Source organism: Xyrauchen texanus, chromosome 9 (assembly GCF_025860055.1).
Source record: "Xyrauchen texanus isolate HMW12.3.18 chromosome 9, RBS_HiC_50CHRs, whole genome shotgun sequence".
NCBI lineage: Eukaryota > Metazoa > Chordata > Actinopteri > Cypriniformes > Catostomidae > Xyrauchen > Xyrauchen texanus.
This window is the reverse complement of record NC_068284.1, coordinates 34,449,140-34,473,940: the sequence shown is the minus strand read 5'-3', so window position 1 is coordinate 34,473,940 and position 24,801 is coordinate 34,449,140. Positions and strand designations below refer to the sequence as shown.

Genomic DNA, 24,801 nt, shown 5'->3' with positions numbered 1-24,801 from the left:
CATTTTCAATGCTTTAGCTATTTTCTTATAGCCACTTCCCATTTTGTGAATCTCAACAATCTTTTGCCGCACATCATAACTTTATTCTTTAATCTTTTCTAAAATGCTTAATTGACCTAATATGATTTCCATCATACATTAGAGTTGTGTGGGGGGTGGGGTTTATGAAGTGCAATCTGCTGTCACGTCATAATCGAGTTGTATTGTGGTGTCAAATTGGTATGGATATTGTACAAACTGTGGTGGAGAGAATGCCAAGATGGAAATTTAAGGCAGCTAATTGGGAGCTTTTTAAAGAACTGTGTAATAACAAAATGAATGAAATGAGAGAAATTGAAGAAATAGAAGAGTTAAGTATGGAAATAACTAAAGCGTTAAGAAATACGGCAGAGGAAGTAATAGGAAAAAAGAAAACTATAAGTAGTAGAAAAGCAGTCCCATGGTGGAACGAAAAATGTAGTAAGGCAGTAAGGCAAAGAAATAAAGCAATGAAGAAAGCCAGAAAATCGATATTGTTTACTGATTATATTATTTTTAAGAGAGCTCAGGCTATGGTAAGGAGAGAAATAAGAATAGCAAAAAGAATGTTCTGGAGGGAATACTGTAATAGAATAGGGGAAGACATTGAAATAAATGAAGTTTGGAACATGATTAGAAAGATGGGAGGGATCCAGAGAAATAATAATATTCCAGTTTTAGTAGGAAAGGGAAAATAGCGATAAAAGATAGTGATAAAGCAGAGATGTTAGTGGAAGCATTTGTTAAGGTGCATAGTAATGATAATATTACAGATAATATGAAGAAGTATAGGGAACAGAAAGTGAAAGAGAATGAGCATATATATGAAAAGAAGATTACATCAGGAAGTAGGTTAGACTCAAAATTTACCTTATATGAGTTAAAGAGAGCGCTTGTAGGGGTTAAACATACTTCACCAGGAAAGGATGAAATATGTTGAGATGATTACGCAATTGTCAAATATATCATTGAATATAATTTTAAGACTTTTTAATAAAATTTGGGATTCAGGGAATATTCCTGTGAATTGGAAACATGGAGTAATAGTTCCAATCGCTAAACCTGGAAAAGACCATTCTCAGCCAGTTAGTTATAGACCCATTGCGTTGACATCTAATTTATGCAAACTTATGGAACGGATGGTTATGAATAGGTTGACGTATGAAATGGAGAGTAAAAACATTCTGTCAGCATGTCAAAGCGGATTTAGAAAAGGGAGAAATACGATGGACTCAATTCTGAGTTTGGAGGCGGAAATTCGAAAAGCTCAAATTAATAAAGAAATGTTGATGGGAGTATTTTTCGATGTTGAAAAGGCTTATGATATGTTGTGGAAAGAAGGGCTGTTAATGAAATTAGAAAGTTTGGGAACTGAGGGAAAAATGTAGAACTGGATTTCAAGTTTTTTGTTTGGAAGAACGATAAGTTAGAGTGGGGTCTGAATACTCTAGGATTCTCTCAATTGAGAATGGAACTCCTCAGGGAAGTGTGAGCAGCCCTATTGTTTTTAACTTAATGATTAGTGACATATTTAGTAATATTGAAACTGGAATAGGAAGATCATTGTATGCAGACGACGGGGCATTGTGGAAAAGGGGACGTAATATGCTGTTTGTAGAAAATAAAATGCAAAAAGCAGTGAAGGAGGTGGAGAAATGGGCGAATAGTTGGGGTTTTCGGTTTTCTGTGGTAAAGACACAAGTAATTTGTTTTTCTAATAAGAAAAATATTCCTAAGTTAAATATTAAAATGTATGGTCATCAGCTGGAACAAGTTAAATTAGTGAGATTTCTAGGTATGTGGATGGATTCTAAATTAAATTTTGGAGTCCATATTCAGAAATTGATAGAAAAGTGTAAAAAAGGAATAAATGTTTTAAGATGCTTGTCAGGTGCTGATTGGGGGGCAAGTTGCCAGTCACTGAAAAGAATTTATTATGCAGTGATCAGGTCAAATATAGACTATGGAAGTATGGTATACAGTTCTGCGAAGAAAACTTTACTTAAAAAAATACAAGTTATACAAAATCAGGCCTTACGAATTTGTTGTGGAGCATTTAAATCTTCTCCGGTAGTATCACTACAAGTTGAATTGGGAGAATTACCGTTGGAACAACGCAGACTTCAATTGAGGATGAGATACTGGTCAGGTGTATGTGGACATCTGGAAAGTCATCCAGTAAAAATATTGTTGAAGGAATGTTGGGAGTATGAATACAAAGAAATAGCAAGCTTTGGTTGGTTAGTAGGGAAGGAGGCAAACAGCTTGGGATTGAAAGATTATTTAATAGCCCCCTCTGTTCCAATACCAGCAATTCCTCCTTGGATGTATCCCATGCCATTAATTGACTTACAAATACATAAAGAAATAAATAAACCAATTAGCATATCAACTGAATTAGTAGTTAAACAGTACGTAAATCGAGAGTACTATTCAGTATTACAGGTATTTACAGATGGGTCAAAGGAACCAGAGTCTGGAAGAACTGCAGCAGCAGTATTCATTCCTACATTTAATTTAAAAATTACAAAAAGAATATCGGATCATGTATCGGTATTTACTACTGAATTAATTGCTATCATATTAGCACTACAGTGGATTGAAGAAGTTCAACCAGCTAGAACCGTGATATGTACGGATTCAATGGCTGCTCTTACTAGTCTTATGAGTGGAAAATCGGAATCTCGGCAAGATTTAATATTTGAAGTTTTGCAATGTTTATTTAGAGCAAGGCAGTTAGGGATACTGGTATTTTTCTCTGGGTGCCTGCACATGTGGGTGTGGATGGTAATGAGGAGGTAGACCGGTTGGCAAAGAAAGCATTAAATCATGCACAAATAGAAATGAATGTATCATTAAGTAAATCAGAAATCAAGAGATTAATAGCAATTGAAATTAATAAAAGATGGCAAAAGATATGGAATAGTGACTCTAAAGGAAGACATCTTTATCAAATTCAAGAACAGGTTGGAAATGAGAGGAAAAGATATGGAAATAGGAAAAAAGATGTCATTATTACAAGGTTAAGAATTGGTCACACTGCATTGAATTATAGTCTTTATAAAATAGGGAAGCATGATACAGGAAACTGTGATAAGTGTGGGGATTTAGAAACAGTGCAGCATATTCTTTTAGAATGTGCTGCATACGAATGGGAGAGACAACAGTTAATTCAAGAGCTACAATGGATGGGAGTTGATACAATTTCAATAAGAGTATTGTTAGGAAATGGGTCAAGACAATCAAGAATTCACGAATTAATATTTAGATATTTAAATAAAACAGGAATAATAAATAGAATTTAAATTATTATTTTTTTTTTTTTCTTCTCTCTCTCCTCTCGTTTCTTCCAAAGCCAAGTATACTCCACACTCCAGATCAGTAGGTGGCGGGAATGCACCATTTATGTTGGTCTGCCAATCCGCCATTAAACACCAGAAGAAGAAGAAGAAGAAGAGTTGTATTGTGGGATATGGAGCTGCCGGAAGCGTACATCAGAGTAGGCTCGCTCCCTCGGTCAAAATCGAGCGGTTGAGAGTCTGACAACAGAAACTTCCCTCGCTCACTTAACGAAGTGGAACAGATTTCCAAAATGGCAGCGGGGATAAAGTGCTCAGGGGGGTAAGCCATTGGATGTTAAAAGTGAAGTAGAACGCACGCTTTGTCTCGTATTGAAGAGCCAAAAAGCTTCCGTAAACACATACTAAAAAGTTGGTAACCCTTTATACAACAGTGCTCCTCCTGCTCATGTGAAATGGTCTAATTGACGCTAAGCTCCACCCCCTTGGTTAACGTTTGCTCTGAAAAGTTTTACAGAACTTCCCATAAGAATGAATTTGAGATGGTCTTGAACAACGCTGTTTTTGGCTAAATATTCTCATAGACGGAATTGATAATATTCTTACATGGGCTGGAATGAAGAGTGAGATTTTATTGAATATTTATCTGACAGTTTTTTTGTTAAAACAATTTTTAAATTACGCATTAATTTAATTGAAAACGATTTGAACTTTTAAAAAAAAAAAAAAAAAGCGACATTTGATGGCGATTACACACTGATAACATTAGTGTAAGTGAAGAGAACTGCTCTCTTTTGGAGATAACACCCCCATTTGGAGATCTCTGGCTGGTAAGATAGGATTGGTCAGAAATGCTTTTAAGACGGGGCTTAGCAAATGGTCCATTACACACTCATTTCAATTTGTGATTGAAAGAGCTGTTCCTTTCTTCAAATATATTAAATGACACACCCTGAATCTTGGTTAATAGGTGATCTCTATCAGGGCCGGCTCTGTAAATCTGGGGGCCCTAAGCAGGAAATTTTGGGGCCCTGCCTTGCAGTGAATAATGGAGTTTTGCCACCGCAAACCAGTAACTGTATACAATCTAACCCCAATTTAACAAATCTTCAATAAAGTTGTTGCATATACTACAGGTGTTGCTGGAGTCTCGATCTTTGAACTTCTTTTCCCTTTTCCACACTTTAAAAAGAGGGAGAAGTTAGACCAGTAATTTCTTTGCTTCCTTCTAAAGTGATTTAAACATTCTTGCATTGATGTATCAAAGAGATTACAAATTCTACAAAAGATTCAAGTTTGAGTTGGTGTTTATTTTTTATATATTCCAACTACAAAAACACTATTTCAGCTGAACAATCATTAGCCAAATAAATGTGCATATAAAATGCAATGAATGATAAATTAATTAATCAAATAAATAAGCAAATAATATAAATAAGAAAAAAGGAAGAAAATAAGTCTAAACCCCCCCAAAAAACACAAACTTTCTCTTCACCCCATCTGCTTTTTATTCCCTGTTCCTTCTAATGAATTGTTCTCTCAGAATGTGTGTCTTCTTGCTTTTTGAGATGCAAAGTCCTCTATAATGTCATCATAGGACATCTTACTTCCAACCTGGTGGTTGACACTGATGATTGACAGACCACTGAGGCGTTCTTGTGCCATGGAGGACCTTAGGTACGTTTTTATAAGCTTCAGCTTCAGCAACATTATCCATTGTGGTATGCCGCTGCTGTGCTCTACTGAAACAGCAGTAGAGTCACCTCCTCCAGCTGTTGAGATTATAATATAATCATTAATACAGTATGCAGATTAGATAAAACACATTCATCTTAAATTAATATAGAAGTACAATAAGACAACATATTGAATTGTGATTATAAAACAAAAAATTGTATTGGCTAGAGGACAATTAGCTATGTTGAAGTTGCACAAAACTATTCAAAAGAAAGGTAGTGGGACATATTTACTTGTGTCATCTCTGGTGTCAGCCTCCTGAGATGTTTCTCCACGACCACCAAAATATTTAAGAATGGCTCCTCTTGAGAAAGTGAAATTTAGTTTTTTACATTGTGAGCAGAAAATAATGTTAAAAGTAAATTAAAAGAAATCAAAGGTTAAATGATATTATTTAATTATTGGTTGATTAACTCATTTCATAAGTTCATATTTTAAACCTTCACAGCATGGATTGAGACATTTTTCACCTTTTATGATTACATACAGTAATACATTCTTACCTAAAATGTACCACAAATCCATTTTGCTTTTAGATATCTTGTATCGATCATCATTCAGTAATGTTTCAGAGAGGACACAGAGTGTTTTAGCTTAACAATATATAAAATATTTCATATTAGTATATAGATTAATGTTTATTAATAATCTTTAATTACATATTCAATAAAGACCAGAAGAAAAAGCTTGTATTTAACCGCTTTATTTTAAACTTCATTTTGATTTTGACTGTCAAATTATTGCCCTTTCTCTTCTTTTTTACTTTCTTTCTCTCTAATGTTTAATAATCAAACTATTTTTATTGTAATAAGTGTCTATTGAGACAAGTTTTTTCTTTCCCAGAACTAGTGTAGGTGGGTCATGTAACGTTAACTGTTAAAAAGAAAATGCATTCATAGGAGCTGGGTCTGTCTCTTCGTGGTCTGTAGCCCAGAGCTGGGCCTGACGGCTGGACTGGACCATAACGTTACTGCAAGCAAGCAATGTTGATTCAGCATAATTGACGGACAGCTACCGACTTTTTTCATTAGTTACTCTGTCTCTATTACAGTAATGACTAAACATCAACTTGCAAATTAAATAAGTAAAGATAAAGTAATAATAACTAACAGTTTAAGGACGTGTCCGTTATTATTAGGCCTGAGTCGCCTGGCGTAACGTTACCAAGCCTTAACTTAAATTACATTATTAAAAATTACCTTACCTTGCATATGTCTCTTCTCATCATCATCCTTCTTCTTTTTCCTTTTTTCTGCACCCGATGGATAGACTCGTTTCATTTTTCAAAGTTCATTCGGTCAAATTTCAAAGTTCAGGGAAGACAACGATTTGACAGTTGGTTGTTGACTTAAACCCTTCTTTTACTGTCTATGCTTAAACCGCGGCGACGCCGGCGACTACCATCTGTAGTTAGGGGGCCCCCTAGTGGTGGCGGGGCCCTAAGCAGCCGCTTAGTTCGCTTATAGGGAGAGCCGGCTCTGATCTCTATGCGCACTACCAAGAGTGCGAGAGTTCCATTCAGAGGTGTTCATGATCATTGGAGGGTGCACAAAGTTTGAGAAGTTCGTATCTGAGATGACCTGTCTGGACCCACTGCGCAGGATACAAGAAAAACATTGTTAGAGGTAAAAAGTAAATTTCTTAGTTCTTTCCAAGTCTTCTCTGAATTATTGTTAGATATGATGCATTAACACAGACTTGATGCTGCCGGGATTTGACTCAAAGCAGATCTGTAAATAAAATTATACTTTTAATTAACTTCTTGTTATGATTTCTATGCTGATCAATACACCACACAGGAAAACAATGAATTGCTTATTTCCACATATTTTGGTGAGGCAAGTGGCTTTATTTTGTTTTTAGTCCCTGATGTAGGTTATGACCTTACACTAAAACAGATGGCAATGAAACGTTGCATGATGTGTGGAAGTATAAGGCATCACTAAACAAGTGGATCCAGATTGAGTTTCTCGACACTGGAGACACAAGTTGGCATTTGTTGGAGGAAAGGTTTATGTATTTGGTGGATTTGTTGGAATCCAAAGAGTGAACAGTGTCAGGGCATTTGATCCATTTCACAACTTCTGGACAGAGGTTGGTTCTGAAGACAACTGTAAATACTGTATTTTTTTTATCATTATTATTTTTGTATGGTTTCATACGTTAATTGACCGTTCCAGAGTGCCAAAACCTTTGCATATATATTGTTTATGCACTTGACTGTCCATATTATCCAGCTCATTTAATGTAATGGTTCAGCATGTTCTGTAAGTCAGGGCAAGGGTTTATTAATATACTACAATAAAAGACCCACCCTAAATTCTTTCATTTAGCCATGTGATAATGAATGAAGGCTTAGCACTAGGCCATCTAAGCTATCTTTAACAACCTATTATGACATCTTTTGAGTGTATTTATCATGTTTACTTCAACTTATTATAAAAAGTAATACATACAGAAGTCCTAATTGCACTTCTCGAGGCTTTTTTTTTTCCAAGGCAGCACGCCTCATGCTAAGAGTAAGCTCCTTCTCTGGTGCCATCTATGACAAGTGGAACTTTGTGATCAGTGGAGGCCCCAATGGCAAGTTAGCAACTAACAGCATGCAGTGCTTTGATTCAATATCAAATACATGGACATTAAAGTGCCCAATGCCCACTGAGGCCAAATGTAACTTCTAAGCATTCCATCTATGTTGTTGGTTGGTATTTGTTGTACTCTGCTCTTCTTTTTGTCTTGATGTTACAGTGTGTATACCATACACTAGCCAACTAGAGATTACTGTAATATTTTTGATCAAATACATTTGGGACACTATGCAACTGTCACTACAATAAAGGTGGAGTGATGAAGGCCTTGTATTCCTATAGCCCTCTTTAAAACTCCTGGACACTAATTACCAAACTGGGATGTGAGAGGGCCAGCTGTGGCATTGCTGCATGCAGCAACAAGCTCTTTATTACTGGCAGTCGTGACGAAAAGAATAAGGTTATCGCAACTGTATTGTGCTGGGATCCAGAGGTGAAAAAGTTAACTGAGGAGTGTGTGTTGCTGTGTGGTGTCTCATCATGACACTCAGGAAATCCTACATGCATATACACAGGATAGCACCTGGAACAGTCAATGGATGATATATGGCAGCTTTACTGACAAAACTATGCATTGTTTTGTGATTATCATATTGTAAAGCAGTTCAGTGGAAAGGAGGCGGCGAGAACCGGCTTGGTAATATAAATAATATTTTAATGATGAACTTAAAAGACAACAACACACGTCTGTAAGCGATCTCTCTCTCTCTCTCTCTCTCTCTCTCTCTCTCTCTCGCACCACCGTCCGCAATAGGCCTTTATCCCTTAATAAGCCTGATAAGGTACCGGGTGTGTATAATGACGACTCGGCCCCGCCCTGCCACACATAAAATATGATTCTACAAGTAAAGCTATTGTCACTAATGATTTTTATAACTTATCAGGTTTCTTGCAACTGGACCCAGACCCCAAATCATCAAAGGTGTCTGGAAGGTGTACCTCGATCTGTGAAAGTCTCTGTAACCTAAGCCTAAACCTTAAAGGTTAGGGTCAGGTTTAGGGTTTCTGTGAGACTCCAAAATAAACACAAAATGGGCCTTATTCATGAAACACGAGCAAAACAAATTTGTATGAAAATGTTAATGAATTAATTCTTATGTAAATTTTTCTAATGAAATGAATGGGGTCATTTACATACGATTTTTGCTACATGAATAAGTCCTATTATGTTTATTTGGAGTCCCAAACGCGAGTGTGTGCAATCGTTATTTTATTTTTTTTATTGAATTCAATGGGGAGAATTACTCAAGAATGGTTTTACCTTCAGTTTACACATAAATTTGTCCCGCTTCATTTGCAGCAGTCACTAGACTTTGCACTGTAAGGCTGGCACCAGGATGTCTATGCCCAAAAGGCGCCATTTCCGGTAAAAAGTCAAAGAACTCTGCGAGACAATTGCTGTGTGAAGTTTTCTCTACCAGGTATGCAATTCTGTATGAAATGTTTGAATTTGACTTATTGTTTAATCGGAATTGAAGAATGTATTATATTACCTGGAAAATAAAGTTACATTTGAGTTTATTCTGATTATCTCTGAAATTATTGTCTTTAGTAGATTACGTTAAATCCATGTTTCCACAAATCGACGACCAGGTTAGTAGTGGACTAAAGCTCAGTTCTGAGTGGATCATGGGGCACACCGACTGAGACTTCAGAGCTCCAACTGACAAATTGGCATTAGATCAAGTGTACAGGATTGACCAAAATAAATGGGGTGAAGTTTAAACCTCTTATTGTAATATTTTTCTAGCCAAGTGTGCATCGGAAACTATGGCATGATTATATAAAGCTATTTTTAACTTTGGTAATGTTGGTCTTTGTAAATTTTATCAGTCATGACAGAAATAAAAGAGTAGAAATAATGTTACTCTAATTAAGTGTCTACTATCTAAGTGGACTAAACAAAATACTTCTAGATAAGATAGTGGTATTTAGTCAATTACCTCTGTCTAATGACCAAGACTGGCATGTTTGTGATCGTGACATCCATATGCACGGCCAGAGCAAGACAGGAATCCAAATGAAGGAGTACAATATAAAATAAAGAGTTAAATACGATGATCAAATGTTAAACCAAATGTAATAATAATAAAGTTTGGAACATTAATATATCCTTTTAGAATTAGAGTCAGATAAAATAAACGGGGATCATAAAAACGAATAATATAGTTACTTAATCGGAATGAAATAAACTTTGTGCGCGACAAGACAGAACGCGCAGAAGACCTTTATCCATGCCATTGGATACAGTTCTTGGGCCTTTGGGTGGCCACCCCCTTACAGCACATATTAAACCTGCTTAAACCTTAGTGTTGGTAACTCCACCTCTTTGACTACTTGCATTGTAGCAAATGCTTTAATAAAATATTGTTTCTTTTGGAGAATATTTTCACAATATCTTAACAATAAAAACCTAGCTTTGTTTAAATTTAACATATAAAAGGTACGTTAGAGATGGACACATTTGATTATAATTGTCATGTGATCAATGTATGAAATATACCAATGCTTATATTAAGAATCTATTGTTATGCAGTAGTTCTGAAAAACATTAAATTTTTTTGAGTAATAATTTAATGTATGCAACAAAGTCTACAAAATCTAAAAGTTATGACAATCAATTTTATTTTAAGACGAATACAAAGACGTCTTCCATTTCTGACATAAAAATAAGCTATATATGTACAGTGCACAAAAAAACACATAGCTGTACATTATTTGTAAATTAACATGCACAGATCTCGTAAGCTCCTTACACTTGTGCAAATGTGATCCCTGATATTGGCAGACTTTTAGCAGTTTGCTGTTCACTTTCACGTTCAAGTAAAATGCAATTGTCAAATATATAAAAAGGCACCACTACCTTGCCTTCCTGAACCCAATCAGAAGCAAGAACCATTCATTATCAAGAGAACATCCACTTCTTAGAAATCATTGTTTGAAGTCAGCATTTTCCCACAATCTAAAGTTTAGTCCTGTTGTCCAATGCCATAATAGTTCTCAATTTCTTTTAGCGGTGTTGGGTGCCTCATCTCCTGTGTCTGTGTCCAGAATGTGATCTACTCTGGTGTTTGCTTCTGCCGTGATCATGTGAACGGTCATGCTCACGATCACGATGGTCCCAGTGTTGACCACTGCCACGATCAGGCTTATGTTTCGTGTAGTTGCGGTCATGGCCTCGTTCGTGGGAATTACTGCGAGAATGGCTTTGTGACCTCCTCCTTTTGTTACCATGCCGACTAGATTTGCTCTGTCTGTGCTCCGGCCTGAGTTGCGTAATTGGTGAAGTCCTGCGACCTTTGTGTTGCCGTGGAGATGGGCTGTGGCTGCTGTGAGAGCTGTATGTACCCGAGTGGCTTCTCAGACTAAAAAAAGACGACAAATTTCAATGAAGAAGTATTCATCATTTACTTGACATTCAATTATGTATCTTGGGAAACAAGCCAGCCAACAAGTATAAATATGAACATGTTAAAGATGCACTGCCATGAGTCCCCTTGGCTGTATACTGACACCTAATATGTTGTGGATGCAGCATCAAGCAAAATCAAAGTTACCAGTGACTTAGGAAAAAGTTAGTAGTATTAAACTGGTTATGTGATCTCAACATAGTGTCCCCCATGAGGCAGCCCATTTCCATACAAAATAAATCAGCTTTTATTAAATGGACCTACTTATATGACTGGATTAATCTCATGCGAGTGTCCAAATCTTTTAATATAAATAACAAGTTCAAGAGTACTATTAATTTAAGCGAAAACGCAACAACAAAAAAACAGACCATGTGCACCCTTAAATTGTCTATTATGAACTTTTCCCATAGATTAAAATACATCTTGTAAGCTTACTGTCTGTGTGGAGAACGAGACTGGGAGCGAGATCGGGATCGAGACCGACTGTGGTTCTTGCCATTCTGAAACACTTTGCTTTCCTCCTTTTTCATGGTGCTATACAAAAGATATACAAGAGTGAACAATACCTTTTAGAATAATATACGAATCGTAATATATTAATCAAATCTTATTTGGCTGTGAGGCAGTGAATATTAAAGCACCTACCCATTCAAGGGGCTTTTGGTGAACAATTGTCTGGTCTCAGACTCCTTTACTAGTTTAGAGTTTGGTGATTTTTCTTCAACCTTCACGTCTCGTGGAGAAGCTGGACAAAGAAAACATTTTAGCTCCCTGTGAATTGACAAGTACTTGCAGAAAGCTCAGTCAACAGAAAAAGGCAAACTGACACACAACTTACAGGGTTTTGATGCTGGGGAAAAGCTACCAATGACAATGAGAGCTGGTGTGCCATTGGGATTTTGACCCCTGGCTTTAAGTCTAGCCTCCTCCAGGACAAGCTTTCTTTTTTCCACCTCTTTGTCAAGCTTCTCACTGTTTGGCTGAGAGATGAATAAGGGTATTAATGACAGCAAACCAACAACAAAGCAGAAATAAGGATGGACTTATTTACAAAACTCCAGATCTATGTGCACTCTATTACATGTGTGCAAGCTACCTTTTTCCTAGAATAAAGCTTCACTGTGCTGATACAGATGTCTTTGATGTCCTCCTTTGTAGCGCCAAACAGAAGATACCAGTGTGGCTTTGCCGGAAGGGGAATCTGAGGCAATTTACAGACATGTAATGGTCAAGGTTCAACAATAATTAATGCAATACACAATATGCCACTGTATTTTACAGGAATATGGTTCAATATATACTGAGCACAATCAGCATTAGTGAAAATGTTGATTACCACAAAAACTAATTTAGACTCCTCCCGCCTTTTCTTTAAAAAAAGCAAAAATCAAAGTGAATGGGCACAATTTTGGAGGGTTTAAAAAACAGAAATATGAAGCTTTTATTTTAATAAAAGCACTTACATTGATCCTTATGTAAAAACTGTGCAGTACTTGAGCTATAAAGTATAATTCTTATGGTCCTTTTAGTGTTTACAGCTTTATGTAGACATGGCAATGAAGTTGTAAACTTGGAAATACAGTGATCAGCCACAACATTAAAACCACTGACAAAAGGTGAAGTTAATAACATTTATTATCTCGTTACAATGGCACCTGTCAAGGGGTGATAATATATATATATATATATATATATTAGGCAGCAAGTCAACAGTCAGTTCTTGAATTTCATGTGATGCAGGAAACATGGGCAAGTGTAAGGATCTGAGCGACTTTGTAAAGGGCCAAATTGTTATGGCTAGACAACTGGGTCAGAGCATCTCCAAAACGGCAGGTCTTGAGGGGTGTTCCCGATATGCAGTGGTGACCAAGGCTTAAAGATGCACATGGGAAGCAAAGGCTAACCCGTCTGGTCCGATCCCACACAAGAGCTACTGTAGCACAAATTGCTGAAAAACTTAATGCTGGCCATGATACAAAGGTGTCAGAACACACAGTGCATCGCAGCTTGCTACGTATGGGGCTGCGTAGCCGCAGACTGGTCAGAGTGCCCATGTTAATCCCTGTCCACTGCTGAAAGCGCCTACAATGGGCATGTGAGCATCAGAACTGGACCATAGAGCAATGGAAGAAGGTGGCCTGGTCTGATAAATCTTTTTCTCTTTTAGATCATGTGGACAGCCGGGTGCGTGCAAGTCGTTTACCTGGGGAAGACATGGCAGCAAGATGCACCATGGAAAAAGGCAGGCCGATGGAGGAAGTGTGATGCTTTGTGCAATGTTCTGCTGGTAAACCTTGGGTCCTGGCAATCATGTGGATGTTTCATATACCATCTACCTAGAGATTGTTGCAGACCACGTACACTCCTTCGTGGCAATGGTATTCCTTGATGGCAGTGGCCTCTTTCAGCAGGATAATGCGACCTGCCACACTGCAATAATTGTTCAGGAATGGTTTGAGGAACATCCCAAAGATTCCAAGGTGTTGACTTGGCCTCAGATTTCTCAGATCTCAACCCAATTGAGCATCTATGGGATGTGCTGGACCAACAAATCCGATCCATGGAGGCTCCACCTCACAACATACAGGCCAGATACCACGGGACCCCTTCAGAGGTTCATACCTCGATGGGTCAGAGCTGTTCTGGCGACACAAGGGGGACCTACACGATATTAGGCAGGGGGTTTTAATGTTGTGGCTGATCAGTGTAACTTTACACAAAAACATTTATGTAAAAAAATGACATGGTTTTATCAACTTAAATCCTATTAAATGGTAAGCACATACATATATATATATATATATAGCCTTTTTTAACCTTAGAAGTTACCAAAGCACTTTACACTGTGTCCCATTCACACTCATACACCAATGGCGGCAGAGTTGCCATGCAAGGCGCTAGCCTGCCATTGGGAGCAACTTGGGGTTCAGTTGTATTGAAAAACTTGTATTGAACCTGGAATATTCTTTTAACTACCGTGCATAATACAGCATGCAATGCAATTTAGTTCTACATTAAGAGAGAAGATAAATTAGAAGAATGCATTTTGCCAAGAAAAATCCACGGTCTTACCTGTAGTACTCGAGCGGCAAGGTAGATACAGGCACATGCAATGGTCTCAGGTTCAAATCTCACAAATGCATCGGTTCTGAGGGCATCATTCATGTAGTTCCTATAACACAAGGAGATATACCTATGCAAAACCTGCCATTCTATTGCTCATATGGCTTTTTCTGGAGACTCTTTAACTTGATGTCCTTTCCCTCTCTTATAAAGCCATGATAGAAAAGCATGTAATTTATACCAATTTGAGTAAACAAGTAATCTCAATTCTACAATGAAAGCACAAATAACGTGCTTGCTTGACGAAACCGAACTTTATCATATCCCAAATCAAAACAATTTAAGGAGAGGCAAGCAGCAATGGTCAGGGGACAACTTACTGTAGCAAAATTCACATGAACATCTGGTTCATATGAAAAAGTAACATACCGTGTCAATGCTAAAAAAAGAGGGGGGATTTTAATATAAAGAGCAAAACGTGCATTATTAACTACTAGCACTTTTTTGAGCTCTGGAAAGAACAAAAACAAATCCTGGACCACCCAGCAAAATAGGCTGATGGTGCCTGGTGGCCAAGGCCTTCCATTGAGGTGGGAGGGCTCTGGAGTCTTGTGCCTGAGGAGTTCGGATGTTTTCTGTAACACTTACCACCATGGGCTACCCTTTAATTAAGGAGTAGAGAAAGGACAAAGTTAAAAAGAGTTCCCCATAAGCCTTAACCTCAATGATGTGAGCAAAAGATTAACAGAATATGACCTGGAAATCAATCTTGCAATTAATTAAGGATTGATTCCAGAATAATATGAACCTATCTTACCTTTTAGGTATAGCAAGCTATAATGCAACTCATGCTTTATAATGCAGTGTTTCCACTAGATCCTGTTGATAACCTGAGCCACCAGCAGCACTGCAAGGTACTATCTCTTACAATTTCACTAGATCCTGTTGATACCTGAGCCCCCAGTAGCATGGCAAGGTATTATCGCTTACAATTTCAATCTTTTAGCAGCAAATAATAACAACGTTTTGGGTCTACTAATGGAAACACGGCTGAAGTCCAACCATAAACTTGATCCAATTTTTCCTCTAAAAAGGGTAAAATTCCAAGTCATGATTTTAAGGACATTTTCATAAACTCCAGTGACAAAGAACAAGACTTACCATGCTGTTTGAACCAGTATCTGATTCTTTTCACATTCAAGAACTTGCAGGTACATCACTACAATCTGAAATAAATGAAAATCATGGATGACTAATCAGGCTTTTCAAATACAAAAAATGGATAATTAAAAGTTCACCAAACCAAACTCACCTTGTGTGGATGTTTGACGTGCACGCAGAAGCCCAGCTCCTTAAGAACACGACGCTCCGCTTTGATCACTTGGTTCTTGGTATTAATGTAATTTTGATCAAGAACAATAGGGATGCTCCTGGTTCAAGACACAAATATAAATAAATTAAAGTGACTCATTTAAAAATCTAACATAAACCACTTCCAATAGCTACACCACCTTAAATAATAAAACTATTAGATCAACAAACCTTTTGCCCTTTCCTTGTTTCAAATGATGAAACACGTTGATCACATCTCTCACTCGTCTTGGTGATTCCTCAATCTTCGATGCCAAATTCACACACGCCATAGCAACAATCTGTTTAAAAGTGTAAACATTAAAGGAATATTCCAGGTTCAATACAAGGTAAGTGATTTTATCACAATTGACAGCATTTTTTACATAATGATGATTACCACAAACAAAACACATTTTTTTTTGACTTGCCCACCATTTTCTTAAAAAAATAATTACAAAATCCAAGTTCCAATGAGGCACTTGCATTGGAAGTGAATGAGGCCTATCAGTAAACTTTAAAATAATCACTACAATACACACACAACCAGTGCGTTAACATGATTTTAGTGTGATTAAAAAAGCTTTCATTTTCTGTGTAAAATTATACCCAATTTTACAACTTAATTGCCATGACGATGTAGTCAAGCACAAAAACTACTTTACAATTTTTTTTTTTTAAACCAGTGGTACTCGACCAGGGGCCCGGGACCCACTGGGGGCCTTAGCACACTTCAAAAGGGGCATCAAGTTGATTAAAATTATAATTCAACTAAATTAAAATGCTAAAAAATACTTTAAGATGTATGTCTACAAATGATAAACTCTTTCTGAAACCTCTAGAATAGACAGACAAAAGTTGGAGACAAAAAGGTTGAGGACCACTGATTTAAACAACTTTACAGCTTAAATAATGAGAGTTTTAACAGAAGAATTATTGCAAGTGCTTTTATAAAATTATAAGCTTCACATTTCTGCCTTTAAACCCTCCAGAAATTGGCCCCATTTACTTCTATAAAAGTACCTTACTGTAACCTCCATTTTTGCTTTTTTAAAAGAGGAGGAACGAGTCAAAATAATTTGTCGTAATCAACATTATGCCACTAATGCTGTCGATTGAACTTAAAGGTCTTGTACTACTTATTTTCCAGACTCCATTGATTCAGTTTTTACAGTTTGTACTTCTGATTTACCTCATAGTTGTGCTTGATAAACGACTTCGAGTAAAACAATCGTTGAAAAAGCACTTGTCCAGTCGCCATCGCCACCTATAAAAAGGTAGGCAAAACAAACATCAGACGTGTATTTACTATGAAATTAGCATTGGGCAACACAAATCTGTAAGAATGTTTAACAACGTGGAAAAGCAAACGGTTAGACGTAATTAACATCTCAAAAACACACTCTTCGCGAAATCTGTAGGACTCGGAAGACAAAAGGCCGTCGGTTCCAAAATGCCGGCTAGAGCTAGCCAGTCGTGCTAACATCAACACCACCCTTTAGATTGTTTATCCGTCACCTAATTCACAAATAAACGTTTTGAAACAGTTAAACAGTGACCTGTGGCAGACGTAGAAGAATCCCGGCCGATTGGATGAGTTCGCAGCCCAGAATCCGAAGATCTGTCTCTGTCTCATGGTCGAGGCCATCCAGCATGGACGGGGTCGTGGCGAGTCTTTCCTCGGGTATTGTCGAGTTGTCGATGGCAAGATACACCTCCGAATACACTTTATCACCGATGAGAATGCCTTGGTTATTTGATGGAACGATAACATTTGGAGATAAAACACCCAGAGACATTTTGATGGAGTAAATCTGTATCGCGAAACGTAGACCTTTCCTCTGCCAGGCGGAAATGACTACGTTTCGTAATTGACGCAATAGATGGAATTATCTGACGTAACACCGCTCTTCCGGGTTCTTTCGAGCAGCAGATTTCAATAGTGGAAACTGCAGTTTTAACAATCCTTTAAAGGGGTCATATAATGCCATTTTTGTACAAGTTAATATGAATCTTTAGGGTCTAAATGAAAACTTTGTAATATACTTTTATTAAAAATTTTCATTAGTATTTTAAGAAAACACTAATTTTACCTGCTCAAAAACAGCTCTGTTTTCATCACGCCGGTTCAGTGCATATGACTTTAAATGATAATGAGCTTTGGTCACCCCGCCCCTCCGTACACAGTTTTTAATAACACAATAACCACAACACGTTGTTCATTATAAACGTGGGATTATGAATTATATTGAGAACGTCGTAACGTTATGGAAAACATGCCGTAATGTACCCTGAGTGTAAACATTAGCCACATTCATTGTGAAGCCTGCAAGCGATTTGCAAAGATTAATATAAAGGTTAATAAAACGTTACACTTACTTCTTCTGGAGGTGCAGAGGGAATATAAATAGTTGGTACCTAATCTTTTTCAGCAGCAGCTTCTTAGCAAAACCAGCTTTATACTGACCCTCGCTTATAAAGCAGTCTGGTGAAAAATGATTCGCGCAAACATGAACGCATTGACGTTGCTCGTGGGGAATATTCCCATCGTAAACAAAACTCAGCCACTGCGTCTTCAGCAGTTCAGATTTAGGAACATCAAAATGACTGCTGTGTTCGTTATTACAATCGAAGAACAGAACACCACAATCGCTTAGGCACCATTCTGCTCCAGTGTATTAACAATGATGACGGACTATGATTGACAGCTCGCTCACGAGCGAGGGCGGGTCTGTGTTGAAACACTGCTGTCAATCAACAATCCTGGGAGGGGCGTCCGACCGTGTGACGTCACACGGTCGAACGGCTCGATTTGAGGCAGGGGAAAATATATAAGGAGATTAAAACAAAAACACTGGATGGATTTTTATCATAATAGGATGGTTGTGTACAGGCACAGCCAACACACATTTCAGTACAATCAACTTGAAAAAGTGCATGTACCATTATATGACCCCTTTAAGCTTTATATAATGTAATTATGTCTTTTAATGTTAAAATTAAAAGTTATTATAAATGGGTTATCTATAGTTTACAGTGAAGAAATGATTTGGGTTTTACAAGTTTTAAACTTGGTAAACAAGTTGATGAATACACATCCTCACATGTTTAACACACTTCTAAAGTCTAAGAAATGTTATATATAAAAATAAAAACTACCACTAGACATGCGATATGTGTCTTTACTGCTTAAATTATTAACCCACATACAATAAATAATACTTTATTATTCTTCAATGTGATAATATTCCATATCAAGACTTAAAAACAGCTGTTTTCGATTGAACAATATTATTTACTGCATTAAAAATAAATGCAAAGACATAATTTTAGCAGCATGACCTTATTTTTATTCATTTATCCTTTCACAAACAGTAGTCCATGCGCTGTGGTGGTGGGGACAAGATCTGTTCCTCCCATTATATCTTATGTAGTGGTCCTGAAAATATAATATCATTGTTAGATTATATAGTTAAAGTCAGAAGTTTACATATACCTAAGATGAAGTAGTTAAAACTCTTTTTTTTTTCTTTTTTTTTTTACCATTCCACATATTTAATATTGGCAAACTATAGTCGTTTAGAATAACTACTTTGTGCACGACACAAGTAATATTTCCAACAATTGTTTACAGACAGATTGTTTCACTTTCAATTAACTATATCACAATTCCAGTGGGTCAGAAGTTTACATACACCAAGTTAACTGTGTCTTTAAGCAGCTTGGAAAATTTCAGAAAATTATGTCAAGCCTTTAGACAGTTAGCTTCTGATAGGAGGGGTGCTGAATTGGAGGTGTACCTGTGGATGTATTTTATGGCCTACCTTCAAACTCAGTGCTTCTTTTCTTGACTTCATGGGAAAATCTAAAGAAATCAGCCAAGACCTCAGAAAAGAAATTGTGAACCTCCACAATTCTGGTTCATCATTGGGAGCAATTTCCAAATGCCTGAAGGTACCACGTTCAACTATACATAAACACTATGGGATCACGCAGCCATCATACCGCTCAAGAAGGAGACGCATTCGGTCTCCTAGAGATGAACATCATTTGGTGTGTAAAGTTGAATAAATCCCAGAACAACAGTAAAGGACCTTGTGAAGATGCTGGAGGAAACAGGTAGACAAGTATCTATATCCACAGTAAAATGAGTCCTATATTGAAATAACCTGAAAGGCTGCTCAGGAAGGAAGAAGCAACTGCTCCAAAACTGCCATTAAAAAGACAGATTACAGTCTGCAAGTGCACATGGGGACAAAGATCTTACTTTTTGGAGAAATGTCCTCTGGTCTAATGAAACGAAAACTGAACTGTTTGGCCATAATGGCCATCTTTATGTTTGGAGGAAAAAGGGTGAGGCTTGAAAGCCGAAGAACACCATCCCTACCGTGAAGCACGGGGGTAGCAGCATCATGTTGTGGAGGTGGGCTGCAGAAGGGACTGGTGCACTTCACAAAATAGATAGCATCATGATGAAGCAAAATTATGTGGATATATTAAAGCAACTTCTCAAGACATCAGCCATGAAGTTAAAGCTTGGTCGCAAATGGGTCTTCATGGACAATGAACCCAAAGCATACCTCAAAAGTTGTGGCAAAATGGCTAACGGACAACAAAGTCAAGGTATTGGAGTGGCCATCACAAAGCCGTTCTTTTCGGCTACCAAAAGAACCAGGAAGGGGCTATAGTAACTTCATCTATACATTGACGGAAGTGACATCAGTGGTTCCTTTGGAAATGTGAAAGCCAGTCTAGTAATCAAATGTGTTTTTCCACAGGCACTGTTCTGTTTACAAATGAGAAAAATAAGTATGTAGACATTTGTTACTCTTCTTATTTTAATTTATTCTTGGTATGAATAATTGTACCTTATTGTACCCCATATGTAACTGTTTTCTCTATCTGTTTTTTATTTTATTTTTTTAAATAAAGAATAAAAAAGATCTTATACCTCTTTTACTCCACTCTGTAAATTATCTTATATATTGTATATTAAAAAATACACGCTAAGAATAAGCACGGTTGCGGGTGAAAACACTAGTGGACGGAAATTGAAAACAAGAGAACCGTGGAACACTTCCGCATTCAGGAAAATGTAATTATGAGTTCCGAGCACATGAATGGGCCCAGAAAGTCGTATTAACGAGTGGGAAACTCTAGATGATACATGAGTTTTCAAGTTGGGACATTGGAAGGGATGTGTTAACATTAAAGATGATTGGAAGTAATGCTTTTGCAAAATTATTTCAACTTCTGTAATTTATTTCTTTAATATTAAATTGTTTTATATGATAATCAAATAATGACTCACCCTTCGTGGTTTATTTTCATGCAAATTAATTAATAATATGTTAGATACCATGCATTAATAAATCATATATGGCGATTATGTTTTAAGATGCAAGTTAATTCACTAATGTTTATTTACCTGTACAACAGAAAACATTGCTTTTGCCGTCTTTAATTTCGTAATTGTTTAAGATTGGCTTCTTCCATATTTTGTTTGCCACTTGAATGCGTGACATGCAGTAAGAATGCCCGACTCGGAGGTAGGAGTAAGGTGCACGTGAATTTATAGGCGAACTCGGAAGTCTAATTCCAAATGGGATTCCTCTTGATATTCCATTGTTTTTATAAGTTGTTTTTTTTTTATTATTTATTTTACTTATTAGTAAAATAAGGTCTGTGGTAAACATTATATGATGATACATGGACATTACCTGCCGATAATAACAGATTAATCCACAGATAGGTTTTAAATGAATAAAATAACACAGTAAAATAGTGCTGAACGTTATTGAAAAAATAAACAGTACTGACTGAACCATGAAATTGTATTGTACTTTTTTTTAAATGAGATAAATATATAAATATGAATATATATGAACGAATATTCTAATTTTAAAGTCAGATGATTTTTAAATTGACGTTGTTTCCTTAGTCCACAAGAGGGCGCAATAAATACATAAACCATTCAGCACCGTTATTCTATTGCATATAACATTCCTATTCTAGCTGTTTTTTAGATGATGTGTCTAGTTAAAAAGAACTTTAAAAGCATAATTTAAAACCTGCTTTTTTTATTGCATTTGTTGCGCTATGTCTAGCCTTATTTAGCGCAAGAATGTGAACGATTTGAAGTCATCTTCAAGGGTGTAGCAGCCGTGGGGGACAAGTAAAATGCACTGCAGGAAAAAGAACAAAGGACAATCCTTTTAAGCACACATTTTAAGTGGAGTTTATATCAGCTCATGAGTCTTCATTAAGTTATAATTTTTACATTATGTTTGTGAGATAATGGTTTGATCGGTTGTTTTGCCAATTTACTAGGTCTGTGTTAAATATGTAAAGCTATTTTTAATATCAGCTCCTGTTTTTTACCTCTATGTTGGTGTGCAGTCGACAAACTGTAGGAAAAAAGATAGATCTGATGTGTTGTTAGAATTTTACTGAAGTGAATAGATATGTAGTCATGCTTTGTATACATGAAAACCTACAGACGTTATTGAAACTCTTATTCTAAAACTATTATTGTTGTCTTTTGATCAAAGACATGCTCAGCAGCTCACAAACAGTAGGGAAATGATAGATTTGCTTTGTTCTTATAATGCTTAGAACCTCTACTAATGTCTCTTTGTAGGTCTGTAGACATACACATTTTAAAGGATTAAAATATTCTTTTGATCGTTGATTCAGTGACTAACTAATTTCACAGTTAGTCACTAAGGCACTAATTTGTCACCACCTTCTGGCATCGCAAAAATGGTCACTGAATCATTAAATGGATCTGAACAAACTTTGGTGAACATAAGACTCGAGCCACATTTAAATCCCACAATGCACACGCACAATTGTCATTATTGTAAATGATTAAATAATTTATTCAGGACCAGCTTGTGCTCAGTCTTTTATTGTCATGTGTGAAACAGAAGCAAGTTCTGCACAAGATGCCCTTTATTTTTGGAGCTAATTTTACAGAATTTTGCAATTATTGTGCAATACTTGAACCTTTAAAATACTACAAATATTAAAATAACATAATATGTATATATTAATATAATATTTATATCATACTTATATATTAATATATACTGTAATATAGAAGTACTGCACTGTAAGTGTTGGGTCTGTGCAAATCACCTACTGTGTGCCCCCCACACACTTTTAATATGACTACTACACCCCTGATATATTACAGTGAGAATAAAAAAAAAATTGAATTGAAATAAGATACGTTACTGATTTGTTTATACGTTTCTCTCGGCTGCATGAAGGTATTAATTTGATTAAATATGCAACTTAGGTGGCTAACGAATGCATAAATGTGACCAGCTGGATATAAACTAATGCAAATAGATGTAATAGATGGTAACAAACGTGCCATTTAAACATTTAGGACTTGCATGTATTTTTGTCATATTATTTTAACTGCTTGTGGTTAGCTTTAATGTTAGTGTCCTCTCAGCCTTGTCGGCAAACATACAGCTGTTCTCTACTAATGCAGTCAACAATGAATGACTTTATAATGATATGACAGTGTGTACTGTAGTGTACTGTATACATACCTTTTCATTGTTGATGTTATAAATCCACATCTGAAGTGTTCCGCTGATGCAGAGTGTAGTCTCACGTGTCAAAACAAACACCACAAGGCATCAGTGAAGTGATAGTTTGATTTCGCCTCTAGAGGCCGTTCTCATACTGTATAATGATAGCGGGGAAAAACTATTGGTGTGGATTTTTGCAGATAACGATAGTTCCAGAAATCTGTTATCGGTGCCGATTAATCAGCAAAACCGATATATCGGTCAACCTCTAGTTATTTGTATAAATTATGAAAGGGGTGTGAACAGTAATGAGACCAAAGGGGAATGCAAACTTATGTACAGTAGCTTCTCAACTATATATACTCTTTATTGAATCCTTTTCTTCTGCTTTCCATCTTGTTTCTGAACAACAATCTAAATAGAGCAATTATATGATTTTGTGACTAAAATCAGCCATTTGGCTCCTAAGTAATTTTTTTAGTCTGGAGCCCTGCATCATGACACTACCCTCCTTGCTTTGGGTGTTTTGCACCACTACCCTCCAGGAAATACAAACAGCATGATGCAATAATAGTCAACAACACTACCTGCCACTCTCTGGCCTCTATCTTCCCACACTGAAAAGAGTGGTAGGTGTTGCAATAACTGTGAATGTGATTGACATTATTTTATTTATTTTTTTCAAACATCAGTGTTGTAATGCTTCCTTCAACAGGACTCCTCTTTACATTTTATAATGTTGTCATTTTAATAGTCTATTGTTATATCTCTATTTACTCTATGATTTTGTTTAATCATGCTTTTTTGTGTGTAGTTTATAATACCAATTGTGAATGTAAACAGAAAATCTGATAGACTTTCAAATTCAGTGTATTGCAGCTGTTCCGGTTATATCTTGCTTTGCTAATAGGATAAAGGCTAGCCTTGGTCTTTCCTGTACTTCAGTCAGTAAGTAGGAGAGATGCCAACTGTCATTGAGACACGTTTTGACCCCTCGACCCTCTGCTCTCTTTTTGCCACATATGATTATTTCAAAACAGCACTGATTGCAATGAAAAGAAGATTAAATCTAATTTGATCTATGTATCTCTTGTATTTATTTCAGCACTTTTCTTAAATCTACTGCCAAATATATATTTCTGAGAAATGTACAGAGGCAAAATTAATGTTTTATGGAACAGTTGTGCAAATGCTTTTTGCTCAGTCTCAAATGGAAATAACTTTTTGATTTAAATGCATGAATTGTAAATCATTTTTGATGAATATTTTCACAAGCTTTCTTTTTTCTTTTTTGCCTGTGGTTGTTTTTGCTAAATGCATGTCACTGAGAGCTAAACAGAAAACAAGACCTAGACAAAATGTCCTTCTCTAGCATCAATTCTATGATGTACTTTAAATAAAGGATTGCTCACAAGGTGCCCTCTAAGAGGGAGAGCTTATTTAATTTAAACTCCATCTCATTTGCTTCTGAATGCAGTTTTTTTTCACATCAGATGATTGTAACTGTTTTGTTTTTTACTTCTGAGTACAGAAAATTAGCTCATGCAAGTGCAAAGTATAATATTCATATACAGTACATACAATGTATTATTGGCTGCTGAGTAGCACTGAATAAACCAAGTGTCCCAGAGGGGAATCATCTTGCAGCTTCTTCTTCCATAAATCACTCACTGGGACATTTTAATCAGGTAATGATTCATCCTCTCTGTCAGGGACTGGGAGATTCATAATGTACTCCAGATTTGCTGGCTTCAATGGCACTACTGGGATTTAGTTAGAGAACTGT

At 36.5% G+C, this 24,801-nt stretch overlaps 1 protein-coding gene across 1 annotated transcript; it reads right to left on the bottom strand.

Moving 5' to 3' along the window:
- Window positions 1-10,258: 10,258 nt before the first annotated feature.
- On the bottom strand, window positions 10,259-17,331 carry LOC127649006 (cyclin-L1-like). Its single transcript, XM_052133891.1, has 11 exons — window positions 17,028-17,331; window positions 16,661-16,735; window positions 15,661-15,770; window positions 15,431-15,548; window positions 15,280-15,344; window positions 14,128-14,227; window positions 12,152-12,256; window positions 11,894-12,035; window positions 11,701-11,800; window positions 11,491-11,589; window positions 10,259-11,007 (listed from the first exon to the last, which is right to left on the bottom strand). The coding sequence occupies exons 1-11, from the start codon at window positions 17,265-17,267 to the stop codon at window positions 10,671-10,673; spliced, it is 1,491 nt and encodes a 496-aa protein (XP_051989851.1). The 5' UTR covers window positions 17,268-17,331; the 3' UTR covers window positions 10,259-10,670.
- Window positions 17,332-24,801: the final 7,470 nt, after the last annotated feature.

Coding starts and splice junctions, on each gene's coding strand:
- LOC127649006 (XM_052133891.1), bottom strand. CDS start 17,267: ATGTCTCTGGGTGTTTTATCTCCAAATGTTATCGTTCCATCAAATAAC. Junction 16,736..17,027: donor TTCTTCTACGTCTGCCACAG/GTCACTGTTTAA, acceptor ACCTTTTTATAG/GTGGCGATGGCGACTGGACA. Junction 11,801..11,893: donor TTCCCCAGCATCAAAACCCT/GTAAGTTGTGTG, acceptor TTCTTTGTCCAG/CTTCTCCACGAGACGTGAAG.